The sequence below is a fragment of the Vigna umbellata genome, chromosome 2, assembly GCF_029865625.1.
Source record: "Vigna umbellata cultivar VRB3 chromosome 2, Vumbellata_1.0, whole genome shotgun sequence".
NCBI classification, from domain to species: domain Eukaryota; kingdom Viridiplantae; phylum Streptophyta; class Magnoliopsida; order Fabales; family Fabaceae; genus Vigna; species Vigna umbellata.
In genome coordinates, this window is record NC_142166.1 from 48,491,870 (window position 1) to 48,516,090 (window position 24,221).

General features: G+C 28.9%; 3 protein-coding genes and 1 pseudogene across 3 annotated transcripts; 3 read left to right on the top strand and 1 right to left on the bottom strand.

The window, feature by feature from the left end:
- Positions 1-675: 675 nt before the first annotated feature.
- On the top strand, positions 676-1,817 carry LOC124826064 (putative GATA transcription factor 22). The gene is made up of 3 exons (XM_047298823.2): positions 676-875; positions 1,033-1,356; positions 1,453-1,817. The coding sequence occupies exons 1-3, from the start codon at positions 708-710 to the stop codon at positions 1,771-1,773; spliced, it is 813 nt and encodes a 270-aa protein (XP_047154779.2). The 5' UTR covers positions 676-707; the 3' UTR covers positions 1,774-1,817.
- Positions 1,818-3,729: 1,912 nt separating this feature from the next.
- On the top strand, positions 3,730-9,268 carry LOC124826076 (glycine dehydrogenase (decarboxylating), mitochondrial-like). The gene is made up of 15 exons (XM_047298834.2): positions 3,730-5,208; positions 5,769-6,014; positions 6,094-6,171; positions 6,267-6,367; positions 6,451-6,646; positions 6,742-6,867; positions 7,016-7,201; positions 7,327-7,440; positions 7,616-7,768; positions 7,883-8,071; positions 8,135-8,212; positions 8,298-8,423; positions 8,505-8,603; positions 8,689-8,806; positions 8,997-9,268. The coding sequence occupies exons 1-15, from the start codon at positions 4,018-4,020 to the stop codon at positions 9,089-9,091; spliced, it is 3,096 nt and encodes a 1,031-aa protein (XP_047154790.2). The 5' UTR covers positions 3,730-4,017; the 3' UTR covers positions 9,092-9,268.
- Positions 9,269-11,437: 2,169 nt separating this feature from the next.
- Positions 11,438-13,096, bottom strand: LOC124826065 (transcription factor MYBS3-like). The gene is made up of 2 exons (XM_047298824.2): positions 12,799-13,096; positions 11,438-11,806 (listed from the first exon to the last, which is right to left on the bottom strand). Exons 1-2 carry the CDS (start codon positions 13,079-13,081, stop codon positions 11,481-11,483), a joined length of 609 nt encoding a protein of 202 aa, XP_047154780.1. The 5' UTR covers positions 13,082-13,096; the 3' UTR covers positions 11,438-11,480.
- Positions 13,097-15,544: 2,448 nt separating this feature from the next.
- Positions 15,545-16,529, top strand: LOC124826066 (abscisic acid receptor PYL2 pseudogene; annotated as a pseudogene).
- Positions 16,530-24,221: the final 7,692 nt, after the last annotated feature.

A 24,221-nucleotide genomic window follows, 5' to 3' on the forward strand; every position in this document is an offset into this window, starting at 1 on the left:
AAAAAAACAATGGCGGGCATGGTTGATAGCAAAAAGGTGTGGGGACTGTGAGGCTATCTCTGTCACGAGACTGGGTGCAGTGGTAGCACTTGATTTTCTTTTTGGCAACACTAAGAAGTTTTGCCTTTCATCCATATCTCTATCCATCTTTTCAGATCTGCAAAATCCTCATCTCACTCTTCATTATTCCAAAGTGAAGAAAATTCATAAATTCTGCACAATTACTATATAGAAAAAGTATTATAAAATATAATAAATATACAGTTCTTTTAAATATATATAATGGGGTTGAACTATGAGGGGGGACTGAAAATATCGCAGATATGGTTTTTGTCGGTTCCAAGTACTTGCATTCTACAGCTTTATTTTTCCTTGTCTCATCTTCACAATTGTTTTTAAATTTATTATCATTATACATTTATTTCACTTTTTCTTTTTGTCTTTCTGTCTGTATTCACATAAACTACTTTTTTTCCCATAAAAAAAACTATTTATATTTATATATATATATATATATATATATATATATATATATATATATATATATATATATATATATATATATATATTGCTCACGTGAATGCTTGGCTGATACCTGTTGTGTCCTTAGCCCTTGCCTCCTTGTATAAGAACCCTAGCACCTCGTGGTTCCGATTTTAGAATATTTTACTTGTATGCAGTTCATTTTCTCTCTCTTTCCTCCTTCCATGACTTCTGTTTCTCTGAACCTACCAGCTCCTACTATACAAGATCAAACTCATCTCTTCATTTCTCCTGATAATCACCAATCAACTCTCTCATGTTACTCCTTCTTCCACATATTAGACCAAAGCCAGGCCAAAGATATCAGATACTTCAGACATGCTGATCAAGAGGCACGATCTTATTCTTTTCATTTTTATCAATCACCACTCATCTTCAACTCTCTACAATTTCCATTCTAACATATATCAGTGCAGAAATATTCATTGTCTTTCAATTTTAGTCTGAACTGTGCAACTAATATTAATAGTCTTTGATCTTTCACATTAGGATGTGAAGTTTGTATTTCATGGTGGATCATCAGATAATCAGCAATTTACGTCGTCCACTCAACGTAATAAGTCGGTTATGGCGGATCCAAATAGCAGCGCGTGTGGCCACCTAGCAGAAGAGGAAATAGAGGAGCAAGAGAACAGAAGAGGAAATTACGAGTATGAAAAATGGTTGTCTTCAAATGTGAGGTTGACGAGAAAAATGATGAGCCCACCTAGCAATAATTTAGCCACAAACAAAGCATTCGATATAATTAGGGTTTGTGCAGATTGTAACACAACCAGTACCCCACTCTGGAGGAGTGGTCCTTATGGTCCTAAGGTAGTTTTCCCTTACTTCTTTTACATCTGATGCTTTGAAGTTTTGTGAAAATTAATTAAGAAATAGATTAAAAAGTAACAACATCTTGGTGTGTAGTCACTTTGCAATGCCTGTGGCATTCGGCAGAGGAAGGCAAGAAGGGCAATGGCAGAAGCTGCGAATAGTTGCATGGATGCAAAGTCTAGAGTTCGTCATCAGAAGGAAAAGAAGTGTCGTAGAAACCATTTTGCAGGGTTCAAGAATAAGTTCAAGACTGATAGAGGAACATTATCTGAGGAGCAGAAAGTGAGGATTCATTTGAAAGATTTTTCTGTAAGTTTGAGGGATGATTCAGCTTTGAAGCAAGAGTCTCCAATGGATGAAGTAGCTCAGGCAGCGATGCTTCTTATGGATTTATCTAGAGGCTTTCTTTACTAATAAGCACAACTATTTCTTCCTTGTATTCATTTTCCTCTAATATCCTATATATTGACTAATATTAACTAATGTCTGATTGCACATACTCATTAAGAATATATATATATATATAAAATAAGTTATCACAGAATTTTTTTAATAAAATTATCACCTATATAGCACCCTAAAATTGATATTTTTAACTCTAATCAAGCACATTATATATTATCTTTCTGCTTTACAAATTACAGACATGTGTAGTCCTAATTATTATTTATAATATCAAAACATGTTTCATTCAATTCATATAGTACATTATGTGCACTCTATTAATGTTACCTGATTTATCTTTGAGTATACTTTTGTGAATTTTTTAGAGAAAAATATCGGTCAACAACATGAGGAACAAAAGAATTAATTATATTATAATTATAACTTTCTTTTATTTTTTAGATTTATTTTAAGCCATGAAAGAACAAATAATAAATTATCTAAAAAATAATTAACTTTCTTAATTAAATAATCAATTATTTGGTTTTTTTTCAGAAATTATTTGTAGTAATAATCAATTATATCGAATGAGTTTCGTAAAAATGTGTCTTAGAAATATTTGACTAAATGTAATAATAAGGGTAAAAAACATTATTTTGCTTAGAAAAATTTGTTATCAAATCAGTTAAATGAATTATTTATATTTAAATTAAGTATGACTTTGCTTAATAGATTAAATATAATGAATATCTTTAAAGGTTTATGAAATCACTTGAATGATATTGATAAATAATAGTATATCGAACTCAATATTTTGAAACTAGATTCTTAAAATATTTAGAAAAGTAAGAATAAACGAACTCAATACATCATCTTAAAAAAATAAAGCGTGAATTTTATAAAAAAACGTGAACTTAATATCTAATCCGTGATAATTATTAATAAATTTCATCAATAACTAGAATTTGTCAATAATTATTAATGATTATCAACAATTTTGAATCGATAATAATTATTAATAGAATTTTCTATATTTAGTAATTAAAAAAAATTATTCACCGGTAAAATTTATTAATGAACGTTTTTTCAATTAAATTTTTGTCATTGATAATCAATTAATAAACTGAAATTTTTAACTAATTTTTAATACTAACAAATTTTATCTCTTGATAATTAATGATTTTTTTTACTCAATAAGTGAATTTGAGAACGAATCGTTTTCCTATAATTCGAAAAAAAGTAGATTCCTTTATTTCTCATGTAAAGTCAATACTAACGGTAAAAGAATGTTTATATCTTTTAAGTAATTATTATAAATTTTAGCATAATGCCTATAATTCAAAAAAATATAAATCATACATATATAGTATTCATATTTATCTGTGTAATTTACAGTGCAATGGAACATTAAATCAATACGACTTAATTAGTTACAATATAAGTATGTAATATAATTTTAAATTGTGAACATTATTAATTGATATTTAATTTAATGTGTTTATTTTATATTGATAATTTTCAAATATTCTTGTGCATCGCATGACACGAGTAACTATACTAATTAAATAAATAGAGATACTAAAAATTAAAAAAAATACTAGAATTTGCGAGCAATATTTTACGATATTTTTAAATTTCTCAATAAGCTGTAGTTTTTTTTTTTATTTCAACATTTGGAGATTAAATTGAAGAACGGACAAATCATCAGTTAAGTAGATGATTTTTTTATTCAGCGATATTGTGAACCTTTTAATTATATTTACTAAGAAAAGATACGAGTGTTTGAACAAAAATAAAAGTCAAAGAGTGACCGAAGTAAAAATGTGAGAATTTCTTTAGCTTTTACCTCTCCACCGTGAGATTAATCCGAAGGTCATCATCACTGTTGCTGGAGAGAGAAACTCGATGCATTGATCCAAGTTATTTATATTGTCCATTTACAAGCAATGGTTTCACATAATGCATCATTCAACAAATTGTAAACGTTGTCTCTGAATCAAGAATCAAGATCTCCCAATCCAATTGGGATGTTTTTCATCGTCATGCTCTTGTTCACACCCGCATGAACACTACGAGAGACATGCGTTATCACCGACCAAACCACTCATTCTAATCTTCACTTCCAACTCAAAATTCAACCTTTGAATGTGATGAAACCTGGGTGGTGTTTTTCCAACACACTCACACTCTTGCATTAAGACTCTCTCCAACGCACACCTAGAATCATAGACAAAACAAGATCACCCCAATCCTATTTCCCTTTCCCACATTCAAATGGAACGTGCAAGGAGGCTAGCAAATAGGGCAATTCTAAAGAGGCTGATTTCTTCCACGAAGGATCATTCCCATTCACGGCGTCTGTCGTATGTTTCTCATTCCTTTGCAAGAACCAAACAAGAAAACTTGAACGGAAACAACAGACACCATGCAAGCAATGTAACATCTCGATCCATTTCAGTGGAGGCACTCAAGCCCAGCGACACGCTCCCTCGACGTCACAACTCTGCCACATCAGATGAGCTAACCAAAATGGCCCAGACATGTGGCTTCGGCAATGTCAACTCCCTCATCGACGCCACCATTCCCAAATCCATCCGTCGGAAAGAAATGTCTTTCAACACCTTCGATGAGGGATTGACAGAGTCCGAAATGATGGTGCACATGAGGAGCTTGGAATCAAAGAACAAATGCTTCAAGTCCTATATCGGGATGGGATACTACAACACGCACGTGCCACCCGTGATCTTGCGGAACATCATGGAGAACCCTGCGTGGTACACTCAGTACACTCCCTACCAGGCTGAGATCTCTCAGGGTCGTCTCGAGTCCCTCATGAATTACCAAACCATGGTCGCAGATCTCACCGCTCTTCCAATGTCCAACTCTTCGTTGCTCGATGAAGGAACTGCGGCTGCTGAAGCAATGTCGATGTGTAACAACATTCACAAGGGGAAGAGGAAGACCTTTGCCATAGCCAATAACTGTCACCCTCAAACTATTGACATTTGCATGACCAGAGCAACTGGTTTCGGGATTAAGGTTGTTGTTGTAGATGTTAACGATGTGGATTACGGATCCGGTGATGTTTGTGGAGTTCTTGTTCAGTATCCGGGAACTGAGGGTGAGGTATTGGACTATGGGGAGTTTGTTAAGGAGGCTCATGCACATGGAGTTAAGGTTGTTATGGCGACTGATTTGTTGGCTCTAACTATGTTGAAGCCTCCTGGGGAACTTGGGGTGGACATTGTTGTTGGGTCTACTCAGAGGTTTGGTGTTCCAATGGGTTATGGGGGTCCACATGCTGGGTTCCTGGCCACATCACAAGAGTATAAAAGGTTGGTACCCGGAAGGATCATTGGGCTCAGTGTTGATTCTTGTGGAAAGTCGGCTTTGAGAATGGCCTTGCAAACTAGGGAGCAGCATATTCGCAGGGACAAGGCCACCAGCAACATTTGCACTGCTCAGGTAACACCCTCCTTCTTCTCCCTCATTTGGTTTAATCAAATGATTTCAGTTTGGAGAAATATAAACTTAGACTCCGTTCTGGAGTGTATTATGATGACAGCAAGAGATAAATAGGAAGAAAAAGAACAGGTAAGTGAGAAAGTGACACGTATGATAAATGATAAAAATGATCTAGAGGATAAACGAGGAGATAGAAGAGATACTCAACTTCTACCATATTTTAGGATGAATTTAAGTGGCGAGAAGAAAAGAAAAGGATAAAAGCAGAAACTGAGATATATGAACCATATGATAAGTGGTGCCATACAAAAGGAAAAAAAGAAGTTATATATGGAGTTGAAACCAGATGCAGAGAAACTGAGTTAACGTTTATAACATCTCATAGTTTTATTTTATTATCTGTGCTGACGGATTTTAATTTCTAAATTTTCACTTACCATTTCAATCATTTTTATTTGAATAACTTGCTAGAAATAGACAAATGTCATTGCTGCACTAATGTATTTTTGGGGCCGTGTTTAGTTAACTGATTTTGTTTGATGATTGTTGTTTCTATTCAGGCATTGCTTGCAAACATGGCTGCTATGTATGCTGTGTATCATGGACCTGAAGGACTTAAAACCATTGCCCAACGAGTTCATGGCCTTGCTGGGGTCTTTGCCCTGGGATTAAAGAAACTTGGTACCGTGGAAGTTCAGGACCATCCCTTCTTTGACACTGTGAAAATTAAGACCACCAATGCTCAAGAAATTGCTGATGTTGCTCACAAAAATGAAATAAATGTGCGGGTTGTTGATGGGAACACAGTGAGTGTTACTTTTTATTGCATCAAAGCAACTGCGTTTGTTTTCATGTCTTTGGATTATTGAGTTTGGTGCTTTTCAGATCACTGTTGCCTTTGATGAAACAACAACCTTGGAGGATGTTGATAACCTTTTCAAAGTTTTTTCTAACGGCAAACATGTAAGCTTTCTTACGTATGCAATGTTCGTAATTGTCAATTTTATCATTACTCATTACCATAAGAAGGTCTAAAACTTTAATTAATTTATGTGCAGGTATCCTTCACAGCTACCTCCCTTGCACCAGAAGTTCAGATTGCAATTCCTTCAGGACTAATTAGGAAGAGTCCTTATCTAACACACCCTATCTTTAACATGTATATCTCTTTGAACATAAGTTGAATTCAAGCCATTATATTGTGGAAGCTTTAACATGTATATTCCATTTGCCCTTAAATAGGTACCACACTGAGCATGAAATGCTCAGGTACATTCACAGGCTACAAGCGAAAGATCTTTCATTGTGCCATAGCATGATCCCATTGGGATCTTGTACAATGAAGTTGAATGCAACCACTGAAATGATGCCTGTGACATGGCCTAACTTTGCTAACATTCACCCTTTTGCACCAATCGAACAGGCTCAAGGTTATCAGGTACATGCAAGGTTAAATATAATAAAAGTGATTTAAATTAATAAAAATACGGGATATCAATTTTTCTGTGTCTAAACAAGCAAATTTGGTACCAGGAAATGTTCAAAAATTTGGGTAGCTTGTTGTGTGCAATCACTGGGTTTGACTCCTTCTCCTTGCAACCTAATGCGGGTGCGGCTGGAGAATACGCTGGATTGATGGTTATTCGTGCATATCATTTGGTATGCTGGCTTCATTCACCATTATGAACATGTTTGCAATCTACTGTGATTTACTTTGCTGCATGCAGTGTCTTCCATTACATTATTTACTTTGATATTCTAAAATTTCTGTGATGCGTACTTATTTTACAAATTGGACAAACTGTAGGCAAGAGGAGACCACCACCGCAATATTTGCATTATACCAGTGTCTGCACATGGTACGAATCCTGCCAGTGCTGCTATGTGTGGAATGAAAATTGTATCAATCGGAACCGATTCCAAGGGAAACATCAATATTGAAGAGTTGAGGAAGGCTGCTGAAACACACAAGAACAACTTATCTACACTTATGGTACAACTTGCTTCATGTATTTGAATTTTACTTGCTCTGTTTCGATTAACTTTTAGCTTGGAGGAACATCTTGGTCAATTTTGTATTTAAACATTCATTTGTGTTGGTTTTCTTATAAATCGTAGGTAACATATCCTTCAACTCACGGTGTTTACGAAGAAGGCATTGATGAGATATGCAAGATTATTCATGATAACGGAGGACAAGTATATATGGATGGTGCTAACATGAATGCACAGGTTTGTCTTTATGCACATCTTTGCATTCTACGGAAATATCTTCAATCATATTACCGTGCAAGATTACACTATACAAACTAGTCATTTTGTTGATGTTGTTGTTGTATAGTCATTTTGGTCTGCAATTTAATAGTTTGAGTAATTTTCAAAATGGTGATTTGGTTCGTGTTTACAGGTGGGACTTACAAGCCCAGGTTGGATTGGAGCAGATGTTTGCCATCTGAATCTCCACAAGACATTTTGCATTCCTCATGGAGGAGGTGGCCCTGGCATGGGTCCTATTGGAGTAAAGAAACACTTGGCACCATTTTTACCTTCACATCCAGTGGTAATAATTTTCTTTCTCCGTGACATGTATAAATTACATATCACAGAAAAAATCATCTTTAACTTTATGTTGCAATTTTTCTTTGTAATCGGATGATTTGTTACATATTTAAAGGTTCCCACTGGTGGCATTCCTGCCCCTGACAAGAGACAACCAGTTGGTACCATTTCTGCAGCACCATGGGGCTCAGCTCTGATATTGCCCATCTCATACTCTTACATAGCCATGATGGGTTCTAAAGGACTTACCGAAGCGTCAAAAACAGCAATTTTGAAGGCAAACTATATGGCAAAACGATTGGAGGTTGGTGCATTTGCATGCGTTTCTGTTCACATTTCAACTTAATTATACTTGTACGTTTTACAGACTCATTACCCTGTTCTTTACCGTGGAACGAATGGAACTGTTGCTCATGAATTCATCATTGACTTAAGAGGCTTTAAGGTAGGTACCATTCGTTACTGTGAATTTTTTTCAACCAATTTGAATTATTCGGTATCTGCTTAATAGCAAACTATGCTTATGGCAGAACACTACTGGGATAGAACCTGAGGATGTTGCAAAGCGGCTTATAGACTATGGCTTCCATGGACCCACAATGTCATTTCCTGTGTCTGGCACACTTATGATTGAACCCACTGAAAGTGAAAGCAAGGTAGGAAACTAATGGCCTCTCTTTTTCTACTTCCTATGATGTAACTTTTTATCCAATTCAACTAAACTTCGTTCGTTGCAGGCTGAGTTAGACAGGTTTTGTGATGCTCTTATTTCCATTCGGCAAGAAATTGCTGAGATTGAGAATGGAAAGGCCGACATCAACAACAATGTGCTGAAGGTATGAGTTTGGATTTTGGCTCCTGTTTATTCTTCTCCATTCATATTTACTCACAGTTTCAATTTATCTAAAATATTTTATGCAGGGTGCACCTCACCCACCATCACTGCTCATGGCAGATGCATGGACAAAACCTTACTCTCGAGAATATGCAGCCTTCCCAGCTTCCTGGCTTCGTTTTTCCAAGTTCTGGCCTTCCACTGGTATGACACCATTTCCATAATTAACCTACCAATTTACCTTTGTTGTGAGGCTATTTTCTAAAGTTGGTGAGCAATTTTTCACCATATATAAGTACAGTTTTTTTCTCTAATCTTAGTGAATTTGCAGCTTCTATCATTGTGTTTGAAATTAGATAGACTACTCAAGATTAAATTTTGTTGGGTGTATCAGGACGTATTGATAATGTGTACGGTGACCGGAACTTGGTTTGCACCCTTCCCCCAGAATCAAAGGTTGCTGAAGAACGAGGTACCACAACAACGTAATCTTCTTTCGTTCTTATTTTTATTCATACAATGTATATAAACTCTTCCTATTAGAGTTATTGCTGCTTCACCTTTGCTTCATCGCATCATAATGATGATAATGTAACTTTCATTAAGTAAATCTGTTCAAAAGCTTCCATTTAAGTTTTTGAATCATTCAAGATTAGAATGAAATAATTGTTATTTAAATTCATTTTCGAATATATATATAATCGTCTTTTGTCCTGATATCGCCTTTGTTTTTTCATTGTGAAACTTGGAAGAATAACTCAATTGGTGGAAGAAAACTTTATTAAGGATTTTAAATAAAAATTTAAAGTAGACAAAAAATCTGGTGAACTCTAAAACGGAATTTCGAAAAACCCTTCATTACTGTCTTTATTTTGGGAGCTTCTTTGCTTACTCTCTTTAGGTTCATCTGATAAACCTGTCAAATATCTTTAATAATGGTAGAAAAATAAAGGAAATCAAAGTTGAGTCAAGGACATAAAAGTAACATTACACATCTCCGTTTTATAATTCGAAGTAAATGTCAATCTTTTTTCTCTTACCCACCTTACAAGATGTTGTACAATAGCAGATTAATTATGGGTATCAAAAACGAGTTCATGCCTTTTAATGGCTTATTATGGATTCAACTAACAATAAATAATTTCAACACATCTTAGTCTTTCTTGAGTCTGAAATTTCTTAATTTGACATTATCTATTATAAATTAGTTGATTAAAAGAGTTGACTTATTTAAAAACATTTTTATAATCAAAATAAATTATTTAAACTCGTTGTTTTTACAACAGTATAATAAAAATGACTACTTATTTTACATAAAGATATTAATTAAAAAGTAACTTATATATTTGAAAATCAAATAAACTAAATATTCAAACTTTTTAAATATTATTGAATAACATTTTAATTTTTAAAATATCAAATTACCAATCTAATAATTAGAAGTAAAAAATAATTAAAATTAAAAATATATATAAAAAAAAGATTAAAAAAATCAATAAAAATTAGTAGATTATTAATTAATTCATTTTCAGCTTGACTTGAATTTTGTTCAATCTATGAGTTTAAGTGAGTTCATTTGAAAAATAAAACTTAATTTTTTTAACTCAACTTAACTTGAATTCATAATGAATTAATCTTTACATATTTTAACATCTCTAAAATTAATTGTTATGTAACTCTAAAATCATTTTATAGTATTTTTTAGACTATATATGTAAAACTTCATGTAAATTTTTTTTTAATATGTTGTCATCCAATAAATGTTTAACTATATTTCAAATAATATATTATTTGTCAAAATAAAGTAGCATAAGAAACTCAATACTCTGTTTCCATTTTCGAAATGAAAGTTTATAAACTTTTTTTTTTTAATTTAGTGGTTGGGACACTTAATTTTTTATATTTTAAAACGTTATCCAGGGCCGACTTGGTTTTCAAAAAAAATGTACTAAGTAGAAAAAAAATAGTTATTTCAGATTTAATTTTTGTTTCTCGACAATTTTTTTTGTCCTCACAAACATAATCAAAAGATACAACTATTTTTTATTTCTTATTTAAACTATATTTTTCTATCTTGCTTCTCTACATCACTATTCTGATTATCATATCACCACCGTAACTTCTATCAATATTATTTACGTATTAAAATAATTAATATGAATTTATTAAGATAATTAATGTATAAAAAAGTGCTACAGTAAAATTCATATTATTCTACTTGTCTATTATTTCCATTGTAACCGAAGTATTTCTTGTGTGCAGTTTTTCTGCTGTATCTTCAGCTAGTATAAGTGGAAGATTCATCCTTAATGTTATTTGATTGTTATTATTATGAGTATTCAGGAAAATGGGTTTGACATCAAGAATATATAAAGTAAGTGGCGTTATAATAAGAAACTATTTTAAGTGTCAGGTGAATATACAATTTAATTCGACCAAGATGTTTAAATATATTTCTGTCCTTCAAAAAAATTGAAATTAGTGATTCTTTAGATTAATTTAATTTTTTATCTTTAGAATAACATAACTTTAGTTTTTTTAATCAAATTTTATTAAATTTATTTAATACTTTAAACTTATTTTTTAACTAAGTGAAATGATAGTAAACAACTTATGTTATCATAAAATCTGTTTGAAATATTAAATAAATTTAATAAAATTTAATTAAAATGATTAAATTCACCTAATTTTAAAATTAAAAAATTAAATTAGATCAAAGTTTTAAAAAAAAAAAACTAATTCCTATTTTTAATGAAACACAAAAAAGTATATTTAATCCTAAAAAAACCTCTATTAAGTTGCATATTAAATACTACATACGTTGAGGTGAGAAAAAGTAGATATTGCATATATAGAGAAGTTAATATGACAGAGAAACTCAAAAATCATGCATCTGATATAGCTCCAATGGCATGGGAGTTGCGAGTTTGAGTTCTAAATCTGGGTGTGGCATCTGAGCAGTGCAATTAGATGAAGATGAAGTGGAAGTTGAAGAAGAAGGGACATGGAACAAGGTACGAGAGTGTTTTGTTTTGTGAAAGGTATTGTGAGATTGTCGGAGAAAATACTTCTGTGCATGACTTGCAACTTGCACAGGTGTTCTTGTTTTGACAAAACTTTTCGATATGCCTCTCCAGTTTCCCTTCCCCAGCTTCTGTAGCCCTAAGAGAAACACCTTGTGTTCCTCCTCTGTCCATGCCACACCTGAACTTTCCACAGACAACAACATTTTCTTACAAACCACCATCAATATTTATCTATGTAAAACAATATTTATTATATATACATTATACAATAGTTTCACCTTAGATATGTCAGAAATTGTTTATGTAAAGTCGCACTCTTTTAGTTTGGCCCTCTTGTTTAACTTTAAAAAAGAAGTGATTTACTTTCTTCAATAAATTTATTTACTAATAATACTCGAACTCTTTTTAATTTTAAAATAAAAACTTATTTCTTTTATGTTTTTAATAGAATACTTTCTGTACTGTCTGTAATTTTTAAATATATATTCATTTCTTTTTTTTATAACGTAACAATATTGCTCCTCTTATTTTATTCATAAAAAAATGTATTTTTCCTTTTTTTAATTTATTTTTTTATTTTTGAAGTTTTATTTTCGATTTTTATTCAAATTTTAGTTAATGTGATATTTTTAAATAAAATGTGTCGATGTGTCACTTTATTAAAAATATAAAGCAAGTGAGTGTTATTTTATTATAAACATAAAATGTGATTATTTATTTAAAAAGCTATAAAATAACGTATACCACATAACTCATTTTACCTTATATTAATTTTTCTCTTTTTGGACTTTTAGTAAAAAAAAATAGACTATTTAGTTATTATTCATTAAAGGTTGGTTTATATTTAAAATTAATCTTCTAATATAATATTGCAGCATACCATAAATTCATTAAAAGAGTTATTTATAGCATTAGCATGTGATATTCTACTAAACGAGTGACCAAATTACAATATTGAGTGCAAATTTCAACTTCACACAAAGCTAACTTCATTCTCTGATAAGAATAATAACATTATCATTTTATAAAATCTTAAATAAACATATTAAAAATTGATAACAATGATTTCAAAGAAGTATGTACACACACGATTTTCTCCTGAAAACAAATGGAAATAAAAAAAAGTCCTTAATAACTGGAATTAATAACAGATGAAGAAAGAAAAATAACCTTTTTTTGTGTCTTGAATTCTCGATAGGAGGGTATTGGCAGTGAGTAAGAAAGCATCTGAATTTTGATTTTCATCGCGAAAAGAAGGAGATGAAGAGAAGAAGTGGTTGGTCAAGGCAGAATACGAAGGTGAAGAGAAAGAAATAGTAGAAGATGAAGAAGAAGAAGAAATGTCAAGCTGCACTCCAAAGAGCTTCAGGTTTCCATGACCGAGAGGACTTTTACAAGTCCTTGAATTGTGACCTAATTTGCCACAGTATGAACATTTTCTGGCTATTCCCATTTCTTAAACTTATCAAACAAGCTGCTACCTAATGGAGACCAGAAAACCACACAGACAGGAATATATAGAGTCAGAAATCCGAAGAAAAAGGCATAGAAATGATAGATTATTTGCATTAATTGTGCGGTCTTTGGTGGCGCTATTGTTAACGTGCAAAGTGGGAGCAAAAAGGTTGAATATTGGAGTAAAAAATAGCGATAGAACATAGTTTTTTGTTGGGAGCTTTTTCCAACCCAAGGTTTTGCAGTTGAAACCAAAAACAGAAAGAAATCTAAGAACTCTCTTTAAACTATAATTGGACGACCTTATAAAAAGCTTTTTCTTAATTAATACATAATCAATTATCTTGTCAAGTGGCACCTTAGGAGTGCGGAATCAAGAGAATTATTCTTCCTTCTATGCCTGCACTACATCACCCATCATCTGGGAATAGTATTATCCGTACATTAAAATATAATAAAGGTACGTTCCCGTTTTATAAATAACTTTTTTTATTTTAATGTTTCCTATTTTTACTAGTCATTATTTTCTTTATCTGTCCATATTGGTTATGCTTGATTACTCAGTGACAAGTTTTTAGCTTTTTTATGTTTACTTGTATGTTTTGTTTATATATATATATATTACAAAATCTACTGTTTTAATCTTTAAGTTATTTTTTAATTTATTAATTTCAAAAAGGTTTTAAAAGTTTACCATTATAAAGTTAACTGATTAGATGGTGTTTGATTTAATAGCTTAAAAATTAAAAGATAAAATATAAAACAAATACTTGTCTTTTAATTATGTTGTAAGAATGATTTTTTTTTTCAAATTATGGAAGGCTTGCATAGCTTTCTTGAACAAATAATTCTTTTAAAGGAGACTTAATGAATAAAAAATATATACGAGAGAATTTTTTAAATAAACCCATTTTAATAAACTATTTAATTAATTTTACTTTAACTTTTTTAATTAAACTTTATTATTTTTTATGTTCCTAATTCTTAAGAAATAGATTTGAAGAATAACTCAAGCCATAAAAATAGTTTTTAAAATGAGGTTTATATATATATATATATATATATATATATATATATATAGATAGATAGATATATAATTGACGTCATATTTTCAACCCACATCTCATTTTTCACAACAGAATTTTCAACTTAAACAATTATTTACCTCTCTTTTCTTTAACTTTTTTTAAATTAAAAAAAATCAGTAGTATTATTGAGAATTTGAGTTCCAAAAACCAAATTCTCAACTGATGAACAACAAACAAATTTAGTTTGGAAATTAAAGTAGAAATAAGTTTATTTAAGCAATATATTTTTTAAATAGATATATTTTAAGAAGGAGATGTAAATGGAGTTCGATAAACCTAGTCTTTGAGTCATGGAGTTCAATAAAGAAAAGAAAAAAAAAACAAGTTTCTCGTACTTTGGACATGAGACGGTGATATAGGAGAGAATAGTTTCATATATGTGACTTTCTTTTACAAGATTGAGAGAGTGCCAAGTGTTGATAATGATTCAGGGTATATTTAAATCTTATTTATTTATTTTTACATTTTAGTCAACAAATCTTACTTAGTTAATCAAACGTTTAAGTGTAAAAGTATTTTTTTTTTAAATTTAAAATCGAAATTGAGTTAGAAATAGCAACAAATCGAAGAATAAAAAAGTTAAACAAAATTAGGAACTAAAATTATGAATTTTTAAGAGTACATATACATTATTATGATACAGCATTTTTTTACTAACAGAAAAGATTGGTAAATTTCTTAGGTATATTTGGTAATTTTTTTTTTTTACAATATTAGCTCTGATAATTTGTTTTTCTTCTTCTTTTGCTTCTTTTTACAGTTATAAATATTAATGATGGTATATAATAATTAGTTTTTTTCATTTTTTATTTTTTATATCGTACATTTTATTTTTATAATTATTTTATTATTTAATATTAAAGTTCTTTTTAATTTTATGTTCATAGTTATATCAGTATGTCTAATAGTCACACTTTATTTATAATCGAAGCGAGCCCATTTATAGGTAGTGAATATGGGCCTGTCTTTCGACATCCGGTAGGTATGCACGGAGGAGAGTGAGAGACCACAGTAAACAAACAGGTCCATGAACATAAAAACAAAACATTATACTGCAACAACAAAAACATAACACAAATTTGTTGGTCATAACATAATGAATGGTAGGTCCATATGAGGGTCAGAGTTCGTTAAAGAACTCACATGAACCGCGTATCTCCATCTCAGCCTTTTCCTTTTCATCGATTGCGACCACTTCCATGTTCTATCACCACTTTTTGCGTTAAAATTTAATATTTAGTTTTTCGTAAAATATAATAGATGAAAAACATACAAATAACATTTTCAAAATTGTGTAAAGTAATTGATTCAATAAAACATAAAAAATCGGAGTGCAAGTTTCATAATTTTAATAAAAATTATGGAGGGCATATCTGTCTAAAAGAAAAGAGGCATAGTAAAGTAAGGGTGAAAGATAAATAAGAGTCACGTCAGGAAACGTGTTGTTGGATTTGACGTTCACTATTCATCTGGTTTTCATGAATGAAGACGAAGAAGAAGAACACGAACATCCTTTGCCTCGGTTACAGTAGGAAACGCTCTCAAAAAACCAGACACACAAAGCAAAGCCCAAAGGCCAAATCAAAAGAAAACTAACCGTTATGGCTTCAGAAGCACTGCTTGAGCTAGGTCTAACCGTAGAGGAATTCACCGAACTGGAGAGCATCATCAACACGCACCACAAGTTCGCGCCATCCCCCAAAATCTGCACCTCCATCATAGCGCAGCGTATCGAGGCTCCCGCGCACACGGTCTGGCCCCTCGTTCGAAGCTTCGACAACCCGCAGAAGTACAAGCACTTCATCAAGAGCTGCAACATGCGCTCCGGCGACGGCGGCGTCGGCAGCATCCGGGAGGTCACCGTGGTGTCTGGCCTCCCTGCCTCCACCAGCACCGAGCGCCTCGAGATTCTCGACGACGTCAACCACCTGCTCAGCTTCCGCGTGGTCGGCGGCGAGCACAGGCTCCACAACTACCGCTCCGTGACGTCGGTGAACGAGTTCAACAAGGACGGTAAGGTTTACACCGTTGTGTTGGAATCCTACGTTGTGGACATTCCCGAAGGGAACACCGGAGTTGATACCAAGATGTTTGCGGACACCGTCGTTAAGCTTAACCTTCAGAAACTTGGGGAGGTTGCCATGGCTACCATTCTGCACTGATCAAGTTCAATATCACTCTCACACTACCTTCACTTCATTCCTACCTTAGTTACTATATATATATATATTATATATTACTATTAATTGGTTAATTGCTCCTCCATGCTTTCCTTGCAACTTCAACTTTTCATTGTTAATTTATACTTTACTTGTATCTCTCTTCCTCATTTATATAATCTACATATTCGACCGTGCAGTTTTAGAATACAGCATGAACAGCAACATCTTCATAGTGAGACTATAACTACACTCTCCAATTTTTAAACCAAATTTTCAGTTCAGGTTTTGCATATCGAAAAGAATAATGATGAAAGCAGAAACATCAACATAAATTCAAGTGATAGTCATTGCTACAAAATCGATCTATTCAAACACATGAAGTAGTCTTATTTTTCTGTTTACTCTTTAGAAAATATAGTAATACACACAGGATTTCTTTGTTTTGATGGCAGACATGATTAACTTGAAAGCATTAAACATGGTCAAAATGAGTGCTAATCTTGGTGAGTTAAAATTAGAAGAATTGATTTTGGTATTGATCCATTGGTTAGTTAATTAACCATTCCCGGTTTATGATTGTTACGCCCTTTAAATAGAAATAGAAAGAAAAAATTATACTTGCATGTAGTGAATTCCGTGCATTTTCAAGGTTTTTTTCTTTTGTGTATGTGTGTGTGTGTTACGTTATAGCCTCGAAGATCCCATGCTAATTTGGAATTCCGGCTGGAAGTTTAGAAAGGAAAAATAAAACATAAGAAAGAAAGAAAGATTACGTTTAAGAAAAGGTGAAATATTTAAGGTTATAAGATTACGATGAGGCAGAAAGAGATGGATGTTTGACATTAATTGTAATCGCTTATTAATATGATTTAACATTTGCGTGCGTTGTTGGGGATGGATTATTATTATTGCGTTGCAACTTGCGAGTTTGTTGCTGCCTTTCGTGTACTCAAAGTCTCAAATACAAAGGAAGAAGACTTCTAATTATTAACATTCTAAATTAATTTGTCGTTAAGCTCAATAAAGACATGTTTAGTTTAATTTCAAACACACTCTAATGTTATTTTATTTTTTATTACAAAAAAAATTATATTCAAAACGGGTTTAAGTTGATATCATTGAATTTGAAAGAAACAGGTTAAGAAGCATTCAATATATGTTAATAGTATGTTTTAAATTAATTCCATTTATAAATACTGACTACTTTACTTTCACATTTGTTATTTAATAGTTGATTTTTACTCTTTTCTTGTTTAATCTCTGAACGATATTTATTTGTGTTTAAGAAGAAAAAGGTAACAGGTAGTTGAGGTTAAAATTAAACCTTACTTTGTGGTTCGTGGGTTAACCCGAATTGAAGGCAAGACCAAAAAGTTACAAAATCTTGTGACAAACCTTAAGGAACATGTGACTGTGAATGCTCGTCAGCGTAAAACTACATCGCGGGATTATTTTATTTACTTCAAATTTTAATTTCCATTATTTATGTTTATAAAAATTATTTCATTTTGTTACATATTCATTAATTATGAATTTCTTCGCTTACTTCACCAATACGTTTTTTTCTTCACAATAATAAAAAAACGTAAGAAATGTAAATCTCCCTTGAAAAAGAATAAAATATATATCAATTTTATGCTTATAAACTACCAGGAAAATAATCATTGAAATTACAGGCTAAATTTCCAAATATCATTACAAAACAACAACTACAACTATATCCCGATAAAACTGAAAAAAAAAATGATTGCGATATATAAGCACGTGATTAGTGATTGATTGGTGTTAATGACATTTCCGACTGAGTGCTGAGTGTAGATATTTTGCAGTCTCGGTCAAATTTTATGTTTGAATCTTGACAACTACACTTGAAAATTTTAGATATAAATATGTATGAATTGTTCAATTTTATTTTATAATCTATTATTTTCAACATCACTGACTTTTTTCCATTTAATTGCTGAAACATATAATTAATCGCAGATAAGTTTTAAAAAATAATCTTATTATTAACGTTATATGTATTTTAAAAATTTTCTATTTTAATATAGCATAATGCTTCTAATGGTACATTAGTATGTTTTATTGGCCTAATCTTATTGTTTATCTTATTTTCTTAAAAAATTGTTTTCTTGGTATTTCTTTTGTACCTTCCTTTTATAAACTAAATATCAAACTAATACTCTCAAAAACTTAAAACCGTTTTAATATTAATGCATAATTTCCAATTCCTCATTTTTTATTTTATTTTATCCTTTTGTATTTAAATGAAAAAAATAAAATTGTTATGTAATAATTAGATTCGTTCTTATAAGCTCCCAAAAAAGAAAAAAAAAATAATATATACTAAATAGTCAGAGTTAAAAAAAAGAAGTCAGGAGTTAATCCTCAACTAAAACGTGTGAATTGTGTCCTTATCACTGGCTATCTCTCTGTTTACCTTTTTTATGAAATGAAAACTTTATACACATTTCATCATTTTTGGGGGTTGAAAGTAATTTTTTTTTAAAACGTAATCTTAAATAACTGATTTAGCCTTTTTAATACTATAGATATTTTTGTACATATTTTATATTGCAGTTTCACTAATATATTAGCTAAAAATAACATAATAAAATTCATTATATGATGATAACTTTAAACTTTATGGTCAGGTTTGAAAGTTGGGAATTTACTGTTCATAAAGAAAATGGCAACACAATAAAGAATTTATACAAGAATTGAAGATATTATATATATGCTTTGAAGACGCAGGGTAAATCAGTTCTGGAGGAAGTTCAGTGAAGTTGAGAAATAATAAGATGGGCTGAGATACGATGGGAAAGTGAGCTCGGCCCACACCTGGGCCAATTCCTTGTACCGAAAGAGGTTACTTCCTACACTGTTTCACGTTACTTCCTGGACCACCACATTTTTTAAAATTTTAAAATTATTCTTTATATTTTAAGAAATCATAGACTTCATTCGTTGAAGAAAAATTTTTTTAACAGATATATTACATCTGTTGGAGAAAAAAATTTTCATCAGATATATTACATCCGAAATTTTCAACAGATATACAACATTCGTTTAAGTTTTCTGTTTAATCTATATAATTATTTTATTAAATAAAATAAAATTAATTTATATATTATCACGTAATATATTATAAAAAATAAAAAAAAAATTAAATATTTAAATATAATATTTTAATAAACTAAAAAAAAAAACTTGAACTATATGTGATCACATATAATATCTGTTTAACAAAATTAATTAAAAATAATATAATTTAATTAAAATAATAATTACTATTTGATTAAATTAAATACAATTAATTTCTATATAATTACGTAATATATTATAAAAACAATAAAAAATTAAATATTCTAAAAGTTATTTTTAAAATATAATATTTTTATAAACTAAAAACTAAAAAAACTTCAACGAATAGTCCGTTAATATCCGTTTAATAAAATTAATTAAAAAATAATATAATTAAATTAAATTAATAATTATTATTTAACTAAATAAAATAAAATCAATTTACATATAATTATATAATACATTATAAAAAAACAAAAAAATTTAAATACTATAAATTAATTTAAAATATAATATTTTAATAAACTAAAAATTAAAAAAAAACTTCAATAGATGTTGTCCCATCTGTACTGAACATGGCATATCCGTTTAACAAAATTAATTAAAAAATAATATAATTTATTTAAATTAATAATTATTATTTAATTAAATAAAATAAAATAAATTTATATATAATTACGTAATATATCATAAAAAACAAAATAATTTAAATACTCTATTAATTAATTTAAAATATAATATTTTAATAAAATAAAAACTAAAAAAAACACTTGAACAAATGTGGCCACATCCATTGAAGAATTTTTTCTTCAATAAATATCCACATCTGTTGATGAAAAGAAGTGGGAGTGTAGGATTTTTTAAAATATAAAATATAGTTTTGTAATTTTATAAAAATAAGGTGGTGGAGAGAGCAATGTAGGGTGGTGTAGAGAGTAACCCTCTCGAGCAACATAGGTAGGCCTATGACTTGGACACTTCATCCTACACCTCCAACATCTCATCCTAAACCTAAAAGAATTTCACTTTTAACCTTATAATATTTAAACCTACACTTCTAACTTTTTCAAAAATTTTCTTTTTAACTTTAATAAATATATTTTTATTTTCTTATCTTTCTTATTAAAGCACTCTAATAAATATCTTTTTATTTTCTTCTCTTTCTTATTTAAGACACTCTGTACCACCTTAATAATAATATAATTTAATTTAAAATTTAAATATTATTTAATATAATTTTATATTTAATAATTATTAAAATATGATGTATATTATAATAAATGTTATATTAAAAAATAAAAATAAAATAATTAAAATAAAATAAAAATAAAAAATAATTTAATGAAATATTAATAATAATATAAAATTTGATTTGATATATTAAAATAAATTAAACAATTATTAAATTTTAAATAAAAACAAAATTTTTAAATATGCTAACAGTTTTTTTATTTAAAATTTAACAAATATTGCAATTAATTGAAAATTATAATATTATTTATTATATTTTTATACTTTAATAATTATTAAAATATAATCTATATTTTTGTAATAATTTTATTAAAAAATAAAAAAATAACTAAAATAAAAATAATAATAAAAAAATAAAAATAATATTAAAATCACATTTAATATATTAAATTAAATTAAATAATTATTAAATTTAAATAAAAAACCTAATTTTAGAAAAATTTGTTAATCGGATATCCATGTTCGTATCATATATTATCATATTTCTATATCGATTAACAAATTTTTTAAAACTTTTTTTTCATTTAAATTTTAATATTTATTTAATTTAATATTTTAATATAATATTATATATTTAAGTATATTAAATGTGATTTTAAATATTATTTTTATTTTTATTATTATTACTTTTATTTTAGTTATTATTATTTTTACTTTTTTAATAAAACTATTATAAAAATATAAATCATATTTTAATAATTATTAAATTATAAAAATGTAATAAATAATATTATAATTTTTAATTAAATTAAATATTTATTTAATTTTAAATAAGATACAAAACTGTTAAGATATCCCATAAACAAGTTTTTTAACATTTTTGATTTTATTTAAAATTTAATAACTATTTTATTTATTTTAATATTTTAATATATTTGAATATATTAAATCAAATTTTATATTATTTTTATTATTATTTTACTATTTTAGTATTATTTTAATTATTTTTATTTTATTTTCATTTTTTAATATAACTATTTTTATACTATAAATCATATTTTAATAATTATTAAAATATAAAATTATATTAAATAATATTTATATTTTAAATTAAATTAGATTATTATAAAGGTGGTACATAATGTCTTTAATATGAAAAAAATAATATTTATTAAAATGTCTTTAAAGATAAAAAAATAAAAAATATTTATTAAAATTTTTTTAATAAGAAAGAGATTAAAATAAAATAAAATTTATTAAAGTTAAAAATGAAATGTTTGAAAAAGTTGAAGGTCGACAAAATGTTAAAAGGCTAAAATTGAAATGGTTGAAGATGCAGGATGAAATATCGGAGATGTTGGATGAAACACCTATGACTTTACCCAAAGTATTTTTTCTTTACTAGAATAATCAAGTTGTTAAAGAATTATTATAGCTAGTGGGCCAAGAGGCTCACAATGCAGATATGACCTTGTCATTTGTGAAGGGGTGTTGCTCCCTACACCATCCCACTTTGCTCCCTGTACCACCACATTTTTCTAAAATTCCAAAACTATCCTTTATATTTTAAAATATCCTACACCCCCACCTCTTTTCTTCAACGGATGTCAACATCCGTTGAAGAAAAAATTCTTCAACGGATGTGCCACATCCGTTGAGTTTTTGTTTTTTAATTTTTTTTTAATTTATTGTATTTTAAATTAATATATAAATATTATTTAATTTTTTTAAAATTATTACTTAATTATTTATAAATTAATTTTATTTTATTTAATAAAATAATTATTATTAATTTAATGTATATATTATTATTTAAATAATAAATAAAATATTTTTTAAAAATTTATTAAACGGATGTCAACATCCGTTGAAGGTGAAACAGATGTTGACATCTGTTTTATAGAAGGACAAATTAGGTATGGGGAGGTGCAGGGAGTGGTTGGTGGTGGTGGAGGGAGCAACTCCCTTTGTGAAGAGTGGGTAGCATTGTGACACCCCTGGCCTAGTTGATGGGCTTTTTATATAAATGGGTACAGAGAGCCCATATATCACCCTCTATTCATTACTTAATGAGTCATGTGAAGTCCAAATTCTGCAGTGCTGGCCAACTAATTAAGTACCCAATAACTTAGTTGACCAGAACTCCCAAAAGAGTAAACATAAAACAAAAAAATAATTGTATGACACTTTCATAGTATTTCTCTCACAAATTCTTCACATAATAATAATTGTGCAGCAGAAAAAATAATTTTCCTATTTTTATATAAATTTTTAAAACAAAAATTACTCCTGATTAATTCTGTGAGGTATTTTTTAATATCATATAAAAATGGAAAATTTACATTTTTATAAAATAATGCGAAAAGAGTAACATAAAAAATTAGGATTTTAAAAAGTTTACTTGTTTTCTCAATTCATCAAGGAAAAGACAGTATGCTAAGTAAGTAAACTAGCAATAAAAATAGCAAAAATACTAGACAACCTTTTTAGGGGCTTTAAAGCAAATATTTAAAGTCTTATATCTAGATTGATCCTTGAATGTTACTGAGACACGTGTTGTTGTTATGTAGGCATATCCAAAAAGAACATAAAAGAATGCGAAAGAAAAAAACGTGAAAGATAAAAAAGAAAACATAACGTTGTCTTGCAAAAGTTTTTCTAATAAAATTATTTTTTAGCTAAAATTAATTTTGTGTATAAATTATATGATAAATATTCTCCTATATAGTTTATCTAATTTTTAATCTACGCATAAAATGATTTTAGCTTATAAAAATATATTTAACTTTTTATCTTTTAGAAATATTTCTTATGATGTATTTACTTCGCACGATTTACTACTTAAACGGATGGATCTGCACGAATTTACTCTGTTCACTTCTAAAGATTTGAGATTAATTCAAAGCAGTGATTTGGGGATGCTCATCTCGGTGATTAAAGAATATTTGCTGAAGAAGAATTTGTTTTTCAATATTGTCCTCTCATTTTCAATGCAACTAAGAAATTAAGAAATAATAATTATTATTATAATAATAATAATAATAATAGTATAATAATAATAATAATAATAATAATAATAATAATAATATAATAATAATAATAATAGTAATAGTAATAATGAAATTTTAAAAATTAATTTTTATTTTTCTCTCTCTTTATAATAATTTTTAAAATTATATATAATATTAATAATTATTATTTTATATTACTTTTACTACTTTGGTAATCTTTAACTTTTATCAATTAAACTATTTTTTTTATCTGTCACATCGAATTCAACCTTAATTCTTACCAACTTTATTTCGAAATTCATTCTCTCACGTCGAAATTCACTCAAATAAACGAAAAAAAATTGACCTTCAAATCTTGTCAAATTCATCCATTCATTTTTTTTTCAAATTATCTTTCCAAAGTGAACACGTCCTTAATGAAATTGTTATAAGATCTTTTTGGATGGGAATTTAGTAAAACAGTTCCAAACGAAAAAAAAAATTTCAAGTAAATCAACAAGGGTAAAAATGAAAAAAAAAGCTTTTGAGCTAATTAATTGTGGTAGTTTGCTAAAATAAGTTAAGAAAACCTTAAAAAACTCACAAACATGTTTTGATAGCTA

Bases quoted from the DNA above. Each gene is read 5' to 3' on its own strand.
- LOC124826064 (XM_047298823.2), top strand. From the start codon at position 708: ATGACTTCTGTTTCTCTGAACCTACCAGCTCCTACTATACAAGATCAA. The intron at 876-1,032 runs GCACGATCTTAT...CTTTCACATTAG, and splicing joins TCAGACATGCTGATCAAGAG to GATGTGAAGTTTGTATTTCA. The intron at 1,357-1,452 runs GTAGTTTTCCCT...CTTGGTGTGTAG, and splicing joins GTGGTCCTTATGGTCCTAAG to TCACTTTGCAATGCCTGTGG.
- LOC124826076 (XM_047298834.2), top strand. From the start codon at position 4,018: ATGGAACGTGCAAGGAGGCTAGCAAATAGGGCAATTCTAAAGAGGCTG. The intron at 7,202-7,326 runs GTACAACTTGCT...TATAAATCGTAG, and splicing joins ACAACTTATCTACACTTATG to GTAACATATCCTTCAACTCA. The intron at 8,424-8,504 runs GTAGGAAACTAA...CGTTCGTTGCAG, and splicing joins CCACTGAAAGTGAAAGCAAG to GCTGAGTTAGACAGGTTTTG.
- LOC124826065 (XM_047298824.2), bottom strand. From the start codon at position 13,081: ATGGGAATAGCCAGAAAATGTTCATACTGTGGCAAATTAGGTCACAAT. The intron at 11,807-12,798 runs GTTATTTTTCTT...TGGAAAGTTCAG, and splicing joins AATTCAAGACACAAAAAAAG to GTGTGGCATGGACAGAGGAG.